At 57.1% G+C, this 16,320-nt stretch overlaps 5 protein-coding genes across 5 annotated transcripts; 3 read left to right on the forward strand and 2 right to left on the reverse strand.

The window, feature by feature from the left end:
• Positions 1-45: 45 nt before the first annotated feature.
• Positions 46-950, reverse strand: B0T15DRAFT_397124 (26S proteasome regulatory subunit rpn12; the record flags this gene model as incomplete). The annotated part of the gene is made up of 2 exons (XM_062864882.1): positions 46-318; positions 390-950. The coding sequence occupies 2 exons, from the start codon at positions 948-950 to the stop codon at positions 46-48; spliced, it is 834 nt and encodes a 277-aa protein (XP_062721346.1).
• Positions 951-2,862: 1,912 nt separating this feature from the next.
• B0T15DRAFT_202314 (uncharacterized protein) lies at positions 2,863-6,069 on the forward strand. Its single transcript, XM_062862586.1, has 4 exons — positions 2,863-3,143; positions 3,335-3,463; positions 3,562-5,905; positions 5,959-6,069. Exons 1-4 carry the CDS (start codon positions 3,061-3,063, stop codon positions 5,968-5,970), a joined length of 2,568 nt encoding a protein of 855 aa, XP_062721347.1. The 5' UTR covers positions 2,863-3,060; the 3' UTR covers positions 5,971-6,069.
• Positions 6,070-6,597: 528 nt separating this feature from the next.
• B0T15DRAFT_202112 (uncharacterized protein) lies at positions 6,598-7,925 on the forward strand. Its single transcript, XM_062862584.1, has 3 exons — positions 6,598-7,246; positions 7,340-7,561; positions 7,630-7,925. The coding sequence occupies exons 1-3, from the start codon at positions 6,844-6,846 to the stop codon at positions 7,848-7,850; spliced, it is 846 nt and encodes a 281-aa protein (XP_062721348.1). The 5' UTR covers positions 6,598-6,843; the 3' UTR covers positions 7,851-7,925.
• Positions 7,926-8,463: 538 nt separating this feature from the next.
• Positions 8,464-9,164, reverse strand: B0T15DRAFT_202375 (uncharacterized protein). Its single transcript, XM_062862587.1, has 2 exons — positions 8,664-9,164; positions 8,464-8,596 (listed from the first exon to the last, which is right to left on the reverse strand). The coding sequence occupies exons 1-2, from the start codon at positions 9,111-9,113 to the stop codon at positions 8,519-8,521; spliced, it is 528 nt and encodes a 175-aa protein (XP_062721349.1). The 5' UTR covers positions 9,114-9,164; the 3' UTR covers positions 8,464-8,518.
• A 1,417-nt stretch (positions 9,165-10,581) lies between these two features.
• Positions 10,582-15,446, forward strand: B0T15DRAFT_397464 (uncharacterized protein; the record flags this gene model as incomplete). The annotated part of the gene is made up of 4 exons (XM_062864901.1): positions 10,582-11,040; positions 11,275-13,929; positions 14,496-14,920; positions 15,218-15,446. The coding sequence occupies 4 exons, from the start codon at positions 10,582-10,584 to the stop codon at positions 15,444-15,446; spliced, it is 3,768 nt and encodes a 1,255-aa protein (XP_062721350.1).
• Between the last annotated feature and the right edge of the window lie 874 nt (positions 15,447-16,320).

Here is a 16,320-nt window from a genome sequence, read left to right on the forward strand (position 1 = left end):
CATAACCGTCTGCACCCACCCTCCGAAACCTCATGGCCCTTCTCTTTACACGATCGTCTCCAGCTGCCGGGCATAGCCCAGAGTGTTCTCGATCACCATCTGGCTCATCGGCTTCTCTGCCTCCTCCTCACCCGTCTCCTGCGCCGAAGGGAAGTAGATCTGGCCGTCCTTAATCGTCCAGCCGCGACTGCGCGCAAACTCAACTACGGCACCCTCAGAGTCGAGGAAGAGCAGCGACTTAGTCGATGACAGCGGCAGCGAAGGGTAGGCGCGCTCGCTGGACGAGGCAATCTCGGAGCGGATTTGCGAAGTGAGAATCTGTTTATTTATACAGCATGTCAGCATCAGATCCATCAGCAAGACAGCAGTTGGGGTCACAGCACGCATACCTCGGAGAAGACCCCAAACTCCTCACACGGCACCTCCCCTTTCTTCATTGCCTTCCATACCCGGTCGTAGCTCCCCTCCATCAACCAGCGCTCCAGCCGGATCGGATACCCCAGGTACCGATCCCCTTCCACCTCTGCCATGCCACTATCCCCGCCCTCCCGCGTCGCCAGCGCCTCCAGCTCGCTGTGGAACTCGCCGTACAGCCCCTGCGTCAGCAGCAGGAGAAGGTACAGGCCCGTAACCTTGTTCCGCTCCCCTCCCGCAATGTTGATCTTCTGTCCCGCCGGTCCGGTGAGCTCATAAAACGGCCGGAGCTGGGAGACGTAGCGCGTGAAGGCGTCCGGGTTCTTGGCGCGGATCGAGGCCAGCGCGCCTTGCTCGTACACATCGCGGGCGAGCGAGAGAAGGGCCGGGTCGGTCGTCGTGGCCGGGGTGAGCGCCTTGAGTTGCAGCAGGAGCAGCTTGGCGCGCGAGAGCAGGCCGGTGGTGTCATCGTAGGAGAGCGTGCTTGAGGAGGACTTGAGGTGGGATACGAGCTTGGTGAGCTCGCGTTGGGCCATTGTGAATTCGTGGTTGGGGGTTTTTTGGAGGAGAACGGCGCCTAGGTCGGCCTGTGGAAGTTGGGCCTGGCAGCTCAGGTCCCGATGACGAAGACTGATCGTCTGTTGCTGTTCGATGGGCAGTGGATGGGATTTGGAGTATTTTCCGGTTTGTGAGAGATGCTGTCTTAGTTGGCCTGTATGGTTGATTAAGCAGCACTGTGTGTGTTCTGTGTGTTCGATGGATCGGGCCAGGACGTTAGAGATGCGGGACGAGGCTGGCAGCATTGCTGCAGCAGGCTGACGGGCTGACGTTGTGTAGGCTGCTCTTGGCAGGCTCCAGTGGGCCCAGCTTTATCAGCTGGCAGCCACTTGGAATCTTCCGAACAAGAACAGGAGCTCTGTTCCGCCCAGCTTGCCAATTTGGAACTTCAGCTCTGTGACATCTTCATCCTGCCAGGTTATCAAAAGCGAGATTTGACTACCATACTATTGTTTACTCAGCCCTCCTCTTACCAATCTGGGAGTCCGAACTTCGACAGGGCTTAGCACAACAATAGTTGAAATTTGAATTCCCATTTGGCGCATGATCACGCAGCGCTAACTTCTCGTTCCCGGGAGCGCAGCCGAAAGCTTAGAATTGCCATGGCTGTACCTACCGGGTCACTGCAGCTGACAGGGTCACAGGATATCAGATGTCACCCAACTTTGCTTGGATTATATCTTCATAGGAGATGGGATGGTCCCTCCTGTGGCCAATGTAACTGCTTCGATTCGACTTCAGTGTTTCTCCTCTTGTGGCAGTTTGTGCGCTCCGCCAGGCTGAGACTTGATACGTGCTACCCTCGGTTATCAACAAGACGATGATGCCCCATGGAGGTTAAGCTCAGGCGTGTTTCGTCGTCTTTGTGTCGACAGGTGACTTCGGTTGAACTTGTCACACGAACGGGCTATAGCAGGGACATGCTACATGCCAGATGTTTGTTCGGTAGGCTTGGTCTCCTGGAGCAATTCGCACCTGCCTTACTTTGGTGACTTGTGCGAAATACTAGTGCCCGGCTCTCGTTCATTCCAGCTGCTCAGTTTTAAAAGAAAGAGCCCCTTTCCCTCAACACTTCCTTTTGCTCATTGCAGGAATTATGCTTCTTGGGATAAAGTCGGTTCCGCCACGACATCAGGATGCCGGAGCATGAGGCATATCGCGAACATTGTGCAAGTCGGTTGCTGCAGCCTCCCAGATCCACCAAAACCGTTAGCTACCACCTACCCACACAAGTACATACAATGATGGGCCAAGACGTTGCATCCCCAAGACAGGGTAATGCCACGAGTTGCGCATACAATTCCCAAACTTTGGGGCCCTTGGATTTTGCTGTCATGCCGAATACGCTCATCAAGCATCTAGGTACGTTCCTCACAGAATGTTCTATGAGAGATCCTGGCAAGGCATTGGCGGGGCCCGTTCTATTTATGGGACGAGTGGTCCAGGGGCCCTCAGCAGGGGAGGGAGAGGCAGCGCCAAGGACGGGCACCAGGCAGTGCAGATCACCGGTTCATCCGAGCGCCATCGACAAGATCGCAGGCGTTGTGCTCCTCAAGCCGCTAAGGAGGTTGAGAAGGCTATTTGGGACTGGCGCATCTTCGAAAGCCATATACCTACCAGCCGCTTCATGATTATCGTAAGCCCATCCGTGGTTCTGCAGCTGCGCTTGCTGGGTGCGGTACCTTACGTTGACCCCGGTCTCCGTCCGATCCCCTTTGGGGACAGCCACAGTCACCCCTTTTCAAAAGAAGGGACTGGTCCTCGCATTCGATCTGACCGCGCTCGCCTGTCTGATTTATTACTCCCACTTCCGATTCCGATCGACACCAATATTGAAGAGCGAGAAAGAGCATCGGCTCAGAAGCGGACCGCGGACACTTTTACGGACATTGCGCTTGGCGCCCCCCCCTAGCTGCATTTCGGCCCTGGACTGCTGGTGCCCCCCGCCACGTCTTGAAGCGGGGAACAGCGAAGAGGGTTATACTTTTCGCGGGGTCTGGCCGCATTGGGCATCTCCTGCTGACTGTTTCGCTCATTAATTTTATTTATGCAGGATTGGGCCAGCCTCCTGGTGACGCTTCTCTCGACATGCCGGAACTTGGAGCAACTTTCGTCCCTGGGGGTTATGATGACTACTACATGCCCGAGGTCGTCGCCCCGGCCCCTCAGAGGTGAGTTGATGAGTTCCTTGTTGAAGACCGCTCCCTCGACTTGCCGCGCCTCGTCGGGTTCGAGACTCTTGCCGATCCATCCGCGCGGCACCCCTCTCTAATAAGCGGAGCGATTGGACGAGGCTCGGCCCAGCTGCGTGTGGTGAGGCTGGACGGAGGCTGGAGGCTGACACCAGTCGGGTCGCTTGCAGGGTAATGCCCGAGGTGCCCCAGAACATGCAGGAAGATATACAACGCATGGAACTCGAAGCTCGCGAAACTGAACCCAACCGAAACGGCAACGCGACAACACGCAGCAACCCAGACGGACAGTCCAAGTCGTAAGTACTTCCCTCGTTGAGACCCAACGAGTCTGCCGATATGATTGGGCCCATTTGGACCGGTGTGGATCAGACGCTGACTGCGGCAACCTTCGCAGCTTCAAACCCTTCCCCGAGTCCAGGGCGTCCGACTCCACAGCCATGGACGCGCCGTCGTTCTCGCCCTTCCCAAAGGTCAAGGGCGAAAACATACCACCCAGCGACGAGGAGAAAGAGCAGATCCTTTGGCAGGCGCGGAACTTGGTGCTCCACTCCAACAATGTATCCATGCAAGTGACCTGGGCTCGTGACGCCCTCATCTGGGTCGAGATCGCCCAAGATGCCCAGGCCAGAGATTGGAAGCGAGACGGCAAGGACAAGGAGCGGCCGGCGACGCCCAAGACCCAGCACGAGCTGCGGGTGGATGCGGTGAACATTCTCGACTACCTGGCCCAGCAGGATCACCCCGAGGCCACCTTCATGAAAGGGAAATGGCTCGAGTTTGGCAAGTTCGGGTTCCGCGAGAACAAACGGGAGGCGTACTCGATGTACAAGAAGGCCGCGGAGAACGGATACGGACGGGCTGAGTACAGAATGGGCATGCTGTACGAGAACTCTAACGACATCCCGAATGCCATCAAGCACTACTCGCGCGGCGTACAGATGGGTGACTCGGCATCCAACTATCGACTGGGCATGATGCACCTTATGGGGCAGCATGGACACCAGAAAGACTTCCTCCTCGGGCTCGAGATGATCCAGCATGCGGCCGACACGGCGGATGAGGACGCCCCTCAGGGTGCTTACGTTTACGGCATGCTCATCGCGCGGGAGCTGCCTGACATCGACCTGCCCGAGCACATTCTTCCATGCGATCTGGCCGTTGCCCGGCAATACATTGAGAAGGCGGCCTATCTCAGCTTTGCCAAGGCGCAGCTGAAGATGGGACAGGCATACGAGCTCAGCCAACTGGGGTGCGATTTCAATCCAGCTTACTCCCTCCACTACTACGGGCTCGCCGCTCGCCAAGGCCAGGCCGAGGCGTCGCTGGGCGTGAGTCGCTGGTTCCTCTTCGGGTACGAAGACCTGTTCCCCAAGAACGAGCAGTTGGCTTTCAAGTACGCTCAGGACGCGGCCCTGGCCGGCCTCGCAACGGGCGAGTTCGCAATGGGTTACTACCACGAGATCGGCATCCATGTCCCCAAAGACGTCCGGGAGGCGCGTAAGTGGTATGAGCTAGCGGCGGAGCACGGAAACAAGGACGCCAAGGATCGCTTGGACTCGCTGAGCCAGTCTAAGACACTGACCAAAGCGGATCACGAGACGACGACGCTCACTCGCATCAAGTCGCAGCACGGCTCGCAACGTGGCAAGAGGCCGGCCCGGTTCACGAAGCCAAACGACGTCATGCCGACTGTGAGCGAGGGGGAGCAGAACGTCCCTGCTGGTATGTTTTCAGCTTATCAAGAAGCAGCGGTAGCTGACAACACTGCAGGAGGGATCGACTTCCCTGATCCATCGCCCAGGCCACCCGCCTTCACAGTGAACATCGACAGCAATCTCGCGATGCGGCCCAAGTCTGCGGCGCCTTATCCTCTTGAAGACCAGCCACAGCCGCTCAATGTCAGGCCAATATCTACCGCGCCGTATCCCGAGGACGATATGCGGGGCCCACGTCCAAACGCCGGGGCTCGTCTCCCGGTCGGTGCCGGCCCACATGCAGACCGTCCCGGTAGTGCCTTCGGCATCCGACCGCTGTCGTCCAATGGCGGGCTGCAACCTGGCGTTGGTCGTGGCCGTCCTGGTTCCAGTCAAGGTGCGGCGGGCGGCTGGGACCCGCAGGTTCCCGGGAACTACAGAAAGCCGAGCCCGGGGCCGGGAGGCCAGTGGCAGCAGCCAGCCCCACCGCAACACGACCCGCGGTATGGAACCCCGAGCGGCGGGCCCGGCATTGTCCCCGCCGGAACCATGCCTGGCGGCGATCCTAGCCGGAACCGATTACAGAAACCCAACCCCGGGATTCAGCCAACCCCTCAGGGTCCCCCACCAGGCCAGTACGGTGGATACCCTCAAGGACCGGGAGGCGGCCGCGGAGCGAGCAATCGCCCTGTCAGTGACGCCTACGGGCCAGGCGGATATGACCGGCATGGCCCCGCCGCTGCGGGCGCCGGTGGCCGACCGCCCATCGCATCAGCAGCGAGCAGCCCGAACATGCGTCCTCCGTCCAGTGGCCGGCCCGTCTCGCACATGGACATCGGCCCTCCTGGGCGTTCAAGCGCGCCTCCGGCTCAGAATGCCCGGCCGAGTCCTGGCCCGGCTGCGGCCGTGCAAGCACAACAACGGCCCGGTGGGAAACCAGCGCCGGCTGGAAACCTCGTTCATCCCGATGGTAAGACTATGGGTCAGGGGCCTGCTACCTTCGAGGAGATGGGGATTCCGCAAGGGAAGACCGAGGGCGATTGCGTAAGCATATTGTTCTCCTGTTGTATCGCATTGATGACACTAACGAGCATTAGGTGGTCATGTAACGGCAACCTCTCAACGTCGCCGGATTGGGTCAATCAGTCTGCGCCGGACGGTTTTCTACCTCAGCCGACGAAGAACAAGGTAAAACGGTGTCTTCGTTTCGTGGATTTGGAGTTCAAGCCGAACCTGCCTTCTCTGTTGGGAAAGTGACGGGAGGTGATGGGACAGGATGGGCGGCATTTTGTACATACTCGATGCTTTCATCGCGACTTGGTGACGAGATCCTTTCTAGCCTGCCTATCTAATTGACACAAGTACCTCAGACTTTGAGTTGGCCTAGTTGTCGCGCATTCTCTCGACTTGTGGGTGCTGTAACCGGTCATTATCACCCGCTTCGGCCTTATAGATACTACCATGACAAAAACTACACTAGCCCCTGGCATTCAGCGCCTCCTCTCCCTAACCTTCCTGGATACTGTCCCAATTGCTGCCTATTTTCAGATCTTGTGGCGCTTACAGCACCGGTCGATGTACGCATTCGAAGTGGTACACGGCAGTTTCGCTACCATGTTCCCGCGTCGTCCGCTCACACAGCATGGATCGCTGTATGGCTGGCGGTGCTCTGTACCCCTTCAAGAGACCGGAGGAAGCATCTCGGATCCACAATCCGAAACGCGGGCGAGCAGCGCAACTGCCGGCGCCATGCGGGGTTCTAGCTGGACCCGGAGGATCATTCCCGTCTCGGCCCCGGGCCGGAGTCCAACTACCACTACTAGTACTTACTAGTGCCGTCCGTGCTCATACGACAGGATGTCCTCCCCAGCGTATATAGTCCCTGACCTCTTTGGTAACCCTGCGATGCCACTCTCTCCCTGGTCTTGTAAGTTGCTCTGTGTGTTTCTCCATCACAACGAACCATAAAAACCACGCACACCATGTCCACTACACCCAAGTCCATCATCGTCACCGGCGGCGCAAGCGGCATCGGGCTTGCCATAACGCGGCACTTTGCCTCGCAGGGCCACCGCGTCGCCATCCTCGACCTGGACGCCGCATCCGGGCCGGGCGTGGCTACCGCGGTGGCCGCCGAGTTCCCGCAGTCGGCCGTGTCGTTCCACCAGTGCAACGTCGTGTCCTGGGACGAGCAGGCAGCTGCGTTCAAGGCGGCGTTCCGAGAGCATGGCGGCAGACTCGACGTGGTTGTCGCCAACGCCGGGGTGTCGGAGCAGGGCGCCACGACGCTCGTGCGGCTTGGTGCTGAGGAGGAAGAGGAGGAGGCGGAGCCGGCGCGGCCGAAGATGACCACCGTCGAGGTTAATTTGGTGGGGGCTATTTATTGTAAGTTGAGTTATCCGAGTGCGGTTTAGGTTTGGTTAGGTTGAGTGGTTTCGCGAAAAGCAAACTGACTTGTGAAATCAACAACGCCGTCAGCGGTGAACCTGGCGGTGCATTACATGAACAAGAAGCCAAAGACCGAAGCAGGATCCAGGGGATCAATTATCTGCACCGCTTCCAACGCGGGCTTGTACCCTTTTCCTATCGCCCCGTTGTATGCGACATCCAAGTTCGGAGTGGTGGGCCTGGTGCGGTCGACGGCGAGATTGGTCGAGAAGGCGAATATCCAGATCAACGCGTTGGCGCCTGCTGTGTTAGGTACGTTTCCTGAGTTAACCCCACGAGAATGGAATGACAATACTGAACCAAGCGGCTGACCTGCACAGACACAAATATCGCCCCGGACAAAGATCTTTTCAAACACATGGTCGTCACTCCCATGGAGACGTTGATCCGGGGCGTGGACCAGTTCCTCGCTGATCCTTCCGTCTCGGGAGCCGTGGCTGAGATCCATGGGGATAAAGTGACGATTAGGCCGCCGCATGAGTTTGTGGACGAGGAGAGCAGGCAAAACATTGAAACGTTTTGGAGGCTAGGATACGCGTGATCTTTGAATTGATTCCTCTTCCTTTGTCTTGAAGTCACGGAACCCAACACAATCAAATTGTTTGGGTGGTGGTCGTTGTCCATTGTTATCCCGCATCGTGACCTCCAATGCGGCCTCTTAAACCCCAACTCGTCAACCTCGTGCCTGAACCTTCGGACCACATAGATCCTTTCACCTGGAAAGGATAGCCAGCTGAAGAAGTTGGCTGACGTTGGTACAGCAGACGACGAAACGCCAACTCCTACCTACGTAGGTAGGTTAAAACGACCCCCACAGTTCCACTGGTGAGAAGCGAGGTTGCCCTTAGGAGGGCATGTGACGCAATAACAAGGGCTGACATCCCATACCGGGCCAACTGCAAGGCGGCGGTGCTGTCTCAGTCCGGATATGGTCCGAGGTTTCTTTGTTGGTATAAAGCTCATGTTGGTCGTTGGTAGGGGCTTGCTTTGCCCGTCGGCAAGGCTCGTGGTGGTAACGGGAGTGCAAAGTGGCAAGGGGCGTCGGAGACGAACCAACAGCCGGATTTCCAACGCTTCTGGAAAAGAATCAGGGTCAGGCAAGCGTTATTTTTCAGTGCTACTGAAAAGGCGCATCAGCTCTCCCCATGTCACTTGGACTCATCAGCGACCTCCATCCGTGCTACTCAACAGTGGTCTCCTCCGCCTCGTCTAAATGCCTCTTTCCCTCTTCCGTTGTGGCATCGATGATTCCCTCTTCGATATCCAGACAGCTAGCCTTATGCCACGCTGAGTCAAAGGATCATTAGCGGGTGGTGTCATACTCGCACTACTACTCGAGTAGGGAAGAGCTCACCTCATCAAGAAAGCTGACCATTTTCTCGGCTTCAGGAACCGCCATTTCAGCCAAAACTTTATTGACCTCCTCCAAGGAGGCACTCTCTAACGCTGCTCTCATCTCGGGAGAGAATTGCTCAAAGATCTCCCTTCCTCTTTTCTCCTTCTCGTCCTGGCTCCCGGTCGGTGGAACCCGGATCCGAATCGAACTGTCCTCGCTTACTGGATACAATTGAACCTGCTCAACATCAACAACCTTTTGCTTGGAGTCCCGCCTTGCCATAGAACGGATTTTGTAGAACCTCTTAGCGATGTCTTTCTGAAAGTCCTCCTGTGCCCGGTGGCCCGGCGTTGTCATACATTTGAAGAAGACCACAACACCGTCGCGCCCGAGTATATAACAGTACTCTAACAGTAGAGCCTGGTACACATACTGCCAGGCCCGCTTCTCGTCGTTTCGATCCAGCATTGCGTGATAGGCTTCGATGAGAAGCCCATTGATATCCGACTCGTTCTGGACAATTTCTGGGTACGACTGCGGATAGCCATGACTAGCGCTCCTGTAGGGTTTTGTTCACCTCATCTAGAATGGTCGCAAGCAACTTTGAGTAAGTCGGAAGAGGCGGCAAGTCGCTGTTAAACACACCTTCTGGTCGTGGCGGGGGACTATCTTCTATGGGATTGGTGGACGCCAATTCCATTACGGCCTGGAATACAATGTCGGCTGGGGTCAAGTTGATGTCAATAGAGTCCGCCTGCTGCGATTGCAGGGCGGATGTTAGGACGCGGAGACATTGCAACAGGGCATCATTGACGATACGCTCATGCTTGAGTGCCTGAACCTCACGCTTTCGTTGCTATCGCCATATGTGTATCTAGTCTCTACTTTGCTCGAATGAACGACCGTTTGTCGACATTTGGGTGGACCTCGACATCGGAGTCGTCGCTGAGCTCCAAGGCGTCCTGACAAGTTCATCTTCAGTTTAAACCAGCCATCTTCCCAAGACAACTCTTCTCAAAATCCGAAAAAAAAAATAAACATACCCATTTGCTATAGTCCACCGTCTTGACGAAGCACTCGATGCTGAAAGACTGTGGTTGGAGAGCAGTTGTTTGTTTGTATGTTTGCCATTACGCCTTTACCTCGCGTAGAGGTAAAGGGGCGGGGGGACATAGGTTGCAGCGGATTGAAAGTGAATTGCGCAAATTCCACCTGGATATCTCCGTAGAAGAAACGAGTGCTCATAAGGACAGAAAATTGAACTTCAAGCTCTGATCGCTTCAAATTACAATACCCCACCTTTGACTCCTGAGAAACTAGAAAAGGAGAGTGAGGGAAGTAAACAAAGCAACCTTACATAGATTTGCACACATCTATGGGTGGATACATCCGATAGGTCGTACTTGAATGTGATTGAATGAGCGCAGATCGATGTCTATGTACAACAGGTAAATCTTATTATAAAGTCGTGCATGTTCGTTCACCGGTACTTTCGCGGAGGAGGTTGACGAAGTATTCCATCGTTCCGGCTGTTTACCGTTCCATAGCGCCGGTGCGTGACCCTATTGGACTACTGGTGGTGTTGTAGCAACAGCGGGACTCCAAGTCCCTGAGATCACTGAGTGGTGGGACCGCGCACGGATCACATCCGAGCAGAACACGATTGGGCCTGCTCGACCATTGCGCGCGACGCTTCCTGCTGTATACTACACTTATGTGGAGATCGAGGTTGCGACAACAACAACAACAACGACGAGCCGGACGTCAACTTGCACCGCCGGAATATTATGCGTGTTGTGCAACGAAGGCCTTTTTGCATGCTTAATCGACCATGAATTCGTGGCGGCTTTGCGCCTGAGATTGGTGGACCTGCTTCACCAGCCCAACGCTTGCGAGTTGCGATCTTCAACCCCGTTTGCGAGCTGAACACCGCGAAATGGACGACCTCGACGAGGGCCACCAGCCCGCTTCCCGCCCGCCCACAGCACACAGATTCGACCAAGAAGACAAGGATACTGCATCCTCCCCGCCCAAACCGAACCCCGACGACAAGCGCACCACCGTGGACGCCAACTCGCTCGAACCCGGAAACATACCCCTTCTCCGTCCGCCCGCCCCCCGTGCCCCGGAGAGCAGCTACCTCGAGAGCCCGAGTCTGAACCGGGGACACTCTGATTCGCAAGCCGAAATTATTGTACGCGAGCACCTGCAAGACATTGAGTCGAGCTTTTCCGCCCCAATATCGCCCTTACCAACCTCCAACAATGGCCTCGACGACACTTTCGTCTTCGACTCACCAACGAAACAGCCCGCCCCCCCGCGGCCCGCACAGGATCCAGACGAGTCTACGGAGTCCGCCGACCAGTCACAGGTGCTGCGCACGCTGAGCCGCTTTGTGCCGAGCACGCTACAGGACGCCGACGACTCGAAGGTGCACTCGCCGGCTCATGATCGTTCCGCCGACGGCGTCGGAAACTCAGCAGCGTCCCTAGAAGCATTTTCTTCATCGCCAGCGGCCGCCGCATCAGCGAGGTCCACCTCGCGAGCTGTTTCTCAGGCAACATCAGTCCGGAGCGAAGTTTATCGTGGACACGACGATTCTGTGGGCGACCAGCAGGCTCAAGATCAGTCGGCCGAGGACTCGCTCCTACATCCTGACTCCAATGCTTCCGTCTCGCAAGACAGTCGGGAGCACAGCCAAGAAAGAGCCTCCGCCGACGTAGGGCACACTCCGGGCCAAGCCCTCAAAACCGCCAAGCGGCCCAAATACCTGCGCAGCCGAATCGGCGACCAGCGCTCTTCGGTCTCGTCGTTCGTCACAGACCCAGATAGTGATGTTACCGTGGGAACAGGGGCCGACTATGCGCTCCAGTCTGGCGGCGCTGCGCCGTCCCTGGGAACGTCGCGTAGCTTCAATAACGCCCTGTCCAGGTCCATTAGCATGGGAAGCATGGCAAGCGGGATTGAGGATCTCCATGACTCGTCCGGGCCTGCTTTTGGTCAACTTGAGACTCTGGATGAGGTTGATGGCAGCATGTCTCCGCAGCCCGAGGCACGCCGTGACCACCACGTCCGCCCCATTCTTCAAACCCCGAGACCAACCAAGACTACAGCTCTCGACGCCCCGACAGATACCGTGATCGCCCGCCATGTCAGGGACGTACAGGTCCCGGAGTCGTTGGCCAAAGAGTACAAGAACAGGGGCGGCTTGGTAACGCCAGCGCGGCCCGGGACTTCGTCTGACGCGGCAGCTTTCGGAGCCTCGACTGCGAGTCGGCACGGCAGGAGCCTGACCCTCAAAGAGCAGAGCAGCACCATCGAGCGCCTGAGCAAGGAGAACTTCGATCTGAAGCTCAAGGTCATGTTTTTGAGCGACCGTCTGGACAAGCTCTCTGAAGAAGGTATTAAGGAGATGATCTCAGAGAATGTGGAGCTCAAAACAGGCCTGGCGGTGCTGCAGCGTGACAACAAAGTTCTGCGCCGACGAGTTAAGGAACTCGAGAAGCAGCTTAAGGACGAGGAGGAACGCCCGGGGACAGCGAGAAGCACGCAGTCGGAGGACGAGCAGAGCGCGGCTTACGACCAGGAAGCGCAAGAAAGAGAGGAGGAGCTGATTTACCTGAGGGAGCAACTAGAAGAGTACGCCACCGAGATCGAGCGCCTCAGGAATGAGAACATGAACAAAGAAGCCGAGAAACGGCGCATGGCTGAGGTGGTGCGGACGCTCGGAGAAAGGACGGGCGAGCGGCTAGGCGAAGACCTCGACCGGCAGGAGGAGGCGGATGTTTGGAAAGACCTGCTCGAACGGGAGACAGCCAGAAGGGAACAGGCTGACGAAGACAACCGGTGTCTCCGTGATGAGGTTTTCCGCTTGAAGCAGGAGCTCGCGGCACAGTCGGCGACGGGACCGTTGCACCACACCACAAACATCTACAACATCACCAAGAAATCTCCACATCGGCCGCTGGATTCTGCCTCCAGAGTTGGGACATCGGTCTCGGGGGAGCCAGACGGAAACGGAACAATCATCACCGTCAGTAGTACATTGGTTGAGGAACTGCGCCGAGAAAGCGAGCAGCTCCGCCACGAAAACGCCGAGCTCCGGCGCGAAGTAGGAGCCCAGACGTCTATGCTGACGTCGAGGAACCGCGAGAAGGAGCGGCTGTACCAGGAGATTGAAGATCTCAAGATGGCACAGCGGCGAGGAGCCCCAGCGCCTTCTACCATTGATAGCCTGCTGGAGCGGTCCGCTTCCCGCGCTGGCGTGCACGAGCGCTCGCAATCTCGGGCCAGTGGGCGCACCGGCGTAACGGGCACCGCAGTGGATGACGCCGAAATCGAAGAGATGGAGAATAAGATGGCCGAGCTGCGCGATAAGAACAACGACCTCAAGCTGCAGAACCAGGACCTCCAACGAGAATTGAACGCCTGTATGGAGGACTTCGAGGCAGCCGTGGAGGCCAAGAAACAGGCCGAGGAGCTTGCCGCTGCTCTTCAGGAGGAACTAGACACAGCCATGAACGATCTGATGGCTCTGCAGGCTGAGCGGGACGAGGCGCTGCAGGAACATGCCAACCTCGAGAACGAGTTCGAGGCTTTGAGGAAAGAAGCTCAAGAGGAGATTGACGCGCTCGAGGGCGAGGCAGACCAGCGCACTACGGAAATTGAGCGGCTGCAGCTCGACCTCAACGACCGCACGGAAAGCTTCGATGCCCTCCAAGCCGAGATGCGCAAGATGAGCGAAGGTCTCGTGAGACTGGAGGACGAACAGGAGACCAAGCTGCGCAGGATACAACAGCTCGAACAGGAACTCGCCGACGCCAACAAGGAGCTGGAGGACCTGGAAAACAAGCTCCGCGAGGCGAACGATAAGGCGCAACGCCTTTCTGTGCAGCAAGAATCAAGCCAGGGCGAGATTGCCTTCTTGCGGGAGGAGCAAGAGACCGACAAGATCCGGATCGGCGACCTCGAGGCCGCGCTTGCGAATGCTGAGCAGTCTCTGCGGGAGGAGAAGGACCAGGCGAAGGAGCTGGAGCAGAGGCTTGCCAACGAGAGGAGGCAGCGCGAGATCGTGGCGAACAGAGAGAAGGAGGAGGTGCAACAGTTTGTGAACGAGCTGAATCGGGAAGCGTCGGCCGCCAAGGACGAGGCCAGGAGGCTGCGGAAGAGCCTCACAAGCCGCGAGGTTGAGGCGACCGAGTGGAAGGAGAGGCTGCTCGAGCTGGAGAATAACCTGCGCGAGGCGCTGGGCGACTTGAACGGCACGAGATCAAGCCTGCTTAAGGTAAGTTTTCCTGTTTCTTAGCTATTCTGAATCGCACCCGAGGCTGACCGTTCCAGTCCATCGCAAAACTCCAGCGCGACTTGGAGAACACGGTGCGCGACCTCAACACAACCAAATCGGCGCTGGCCGAAAAAGACCGTATCATCAAACAGCGCGACGCCCTGCTCGAAACGCACGCTCTCGAGTCCCGGAAGCTGGCCGAGATGCTGGACAAGGAACGACAGGCGCATCGCAACGTTAAGAACCAGTTCGAGACCTTCCAGAACACACATCAACACGTAACCCGCACGGTCAGCTCCCAGGACCAGCGCATCATGGAGCTCGAGCAGGCGAAGGCGCAGGATAAGAAGCGGCTCTCGCAGCTCGAGAACACCTTCAAAGAACAGCTTACGGAGCGCAACAACCTGCTCCTCATCCTGTGGACTCGCCTCTCGGCCCTGTGCGGCACCGACTGGGCCCACAACAACAGTCTGATCAACGGGCGGGCACTGCCCAGCCTCGAGTCCGTCGCCACGATGCTACCGGGCTTCAGCAAGAACCTTCTTGCCGCCGTCAAGACCATCGAGACCATGGTTGGCAACTTCCAGAGCAAGATCAAGAGCGTCGAAAAGGACCTCTGGAGAGAGTACCAAACCCTCGAAAACCACCTCGACCAGCGCACTAAAAAGCTTGAGCGTCTCGAGGCCATCGTCCGGAACAGCATTGGCGCCGGTCAGCTCAATCCGTCACCCCACAGCTTCACCGAGACGCAGGCTCGGCTCGCCCGGCTTGAAGATGCCTACCGTCAGCTCAAGGTGGAGAATCACACTCTCCGCGCGGCGGCCGAGGCCCGACGGGCAGCACATGCAGACCGCCACGGACTGGCTTCTCCTGACGGCAGTCCGTCCCCTCTAGTTCCGACGGGGCCCAAGGCAAAGGCCAGTAATAGCAAGATTCCCAAGTCGAGCAGCAAGAGCAGCGGGCTGGGGGATGTGCCTACCCCGACGAGGAGGTCCTCTCAGCATTACCACTTCCATCATCACCACAGCAGGCAGAACCTAGCGGCCTCGGAAGAGGTTGTCATGATGTCGCGTTCGCGGGGGACGAGCCCGGCTACTACGCCCGGCCGGGGCAGTGGCGATGCCGTGGGCGACGACGACAACGACACAATCACTGCAAACCAGCAATCCCAGATACCCCAACCTACCTCCTCCCAACAACAACAAACGCAGCCACAAGAGAGCGGGAGAGAAAGAAACGCTAACAACGCGTCTTCCTCAACCACCCTCTCCACCACCACCAGCAGCAGCGTTACTAAGAGTGGCACGGGTGGAGGTGGAAGCGGGGTTAGCACCGGTATGGAGAGCAAGTGGATGCTCCGCCTGCGCGACCTCGAGTACAAGCTCAAAGCCGAGCGCGAAGGGCGGATCCTGGACCGGAAGGAGGCCCTGAAGCGGATCGACACGATCGAGAGCGAGAACGCCGAGCTGAGGGAGAAGCAGGAGCGAGAGCGGGAGAGGAGGCGGATGGGGAGGTAGGGCCTTACTCTCGCAGAGCACGAGGTCTGTACTACTACTACTACTGCTACTGTTACTACTCCTACTTGTAGCAGCAGAGTCAGCCGCCAGTTCTGGTTCATGGCAGCAGCAGGTTTAGCGTCGAGTTGGGGGTTTCGACTGCTGAGTGCGAAGTATCGTTCGCAAGCGGTGATTGGCGAGAAGAAGAGAAGGATGCACATGCACATGCGTTTGCGGCCAGGTATATCATTGCTTCTGGTGTTATTGTTGCGGATCATGTTCTGGAAGCCGGGTTCTTCAAGTGTCTTAGGGGGAAGAAGATGGCGCGTTTGGGAGTTTTGGGATATCCTAAGGCGATTATTATTGATATCCTATGCGTTTCGGATGGGGTAAGAACGGAGGAGTCGAGCTTTGCTAGAGGTAGTCGACTGGTTTCGAACATTAAACTGAACCATCTACGTCGTGTGTGTCTGTGGCTTGCAGCGCCCGGAGTGCTGATGCAAAGTTGAGCTTTCGTCAGGGCTGGCTACCTGGCTACGTGGACTGATTGGTGACAAGAGTTCAACGTTCGACACTGACGGGACGGCATGCAACAACAATGAATGAAGCGGGAAAAAAAAAAAAAAAAAAAAGGAAAAACGAAAAAGGAATAACTACGGCATTTAATATTACAGTCCCTTTTACTGTCCCTCTCGCCAAGGTTTCAGGTTTTCAGATTGAATGTACGGTACATGATACTAGTGACCATTATCATGGAAAGGAGCAAAGAGAAACGTTGCGAAGAAAATCCAAACGCTGCGTCGCGTTGCGTTGTGCCTTGCCTTCTCTCTCGTCTTTCCATTTCCCCCACTCCCTCAAGCCAACCAACTTGAAGCAGATAGATGTAAACAAAAGG

Source organism: Chaetomium strumarium (assembly GCF_033439665.1).
Source record: "Chaetomium strumarium strain CBS 333.67 chromosome Unknown B0T15scaffold_4, whole genome shotgun sequence".
NCBI classification, from domain to species: domain Eukaryota; kingdom Fungi; phylum Ascomycota; class Sordariomycetes; order Sordariales; family Chaetomiaceae; genus Chaetomium; species Chaetomium strumarium.

Excerpts from the sequence above, each read along its gene's own strand:
- B0T15DRAFT_202314 (XM_062862586.1), top strand. The coding sequence starts at position 3,061 with ATGCCGGAACTTGGAGCAACTTTCGTCCCTGGGGGTTATGATGACTAC. Across the intron at positions 3,144-3,334 it reads GTCGCCCCGGCCCCTCAGAG|GGTAATGCCCGAGGTGCCCC; the intron begins GTGAGTTGATGA and ends GGTCGCTTGCAG. Across the intron at positions 3,464-3,561 it reads CCAGACGGACAGTCCAAGTC|CTTCAAACCCTTCCCCGAGT; the intron begins GTAAGTACTTCC and ends CAACCTTCGCAG.
- B0T15DRAFT_202112 (XM_062862584.1), top strand. The coding sequence starts at position 6,844 with ATGTCCACTACACCCAAGTCCATCATCGTCACCGGCGGCGCAAGCGGC. Across the intron at positions 7,247-7,339 it reads TTTGGTGGGGGCTATTTATT|CGGTGAACCTGGCGGTGCAT; the intron begins GTAAGTTGAGTT and ends CAACGCCGTCAG. Across the intron at positions 7,562-7,629 it reads GTTGGCGCCTGCTGTGTTAG|ACACAAATATCGCCCCGGAC; the intron begins GTACGTTTCCTG and ends TGACCTGCACAG.
- B0T15DRAFT_202375 (XM_062862587.1), bottom strand. The coding sequence starts at position 9,113 with ATGCTGGATCGAAACGACGAGAAGCGGGCCTGGCAGTATGTGTACCAG. Across the intron at positions 8,597-8,663 it reads TGGTCAGCTTTCTTGATGAG|CGTGGCATAAGGCTAGCTGT; the intron begins GTGAGCTCTTCC and ends CCTTTGACTCAG.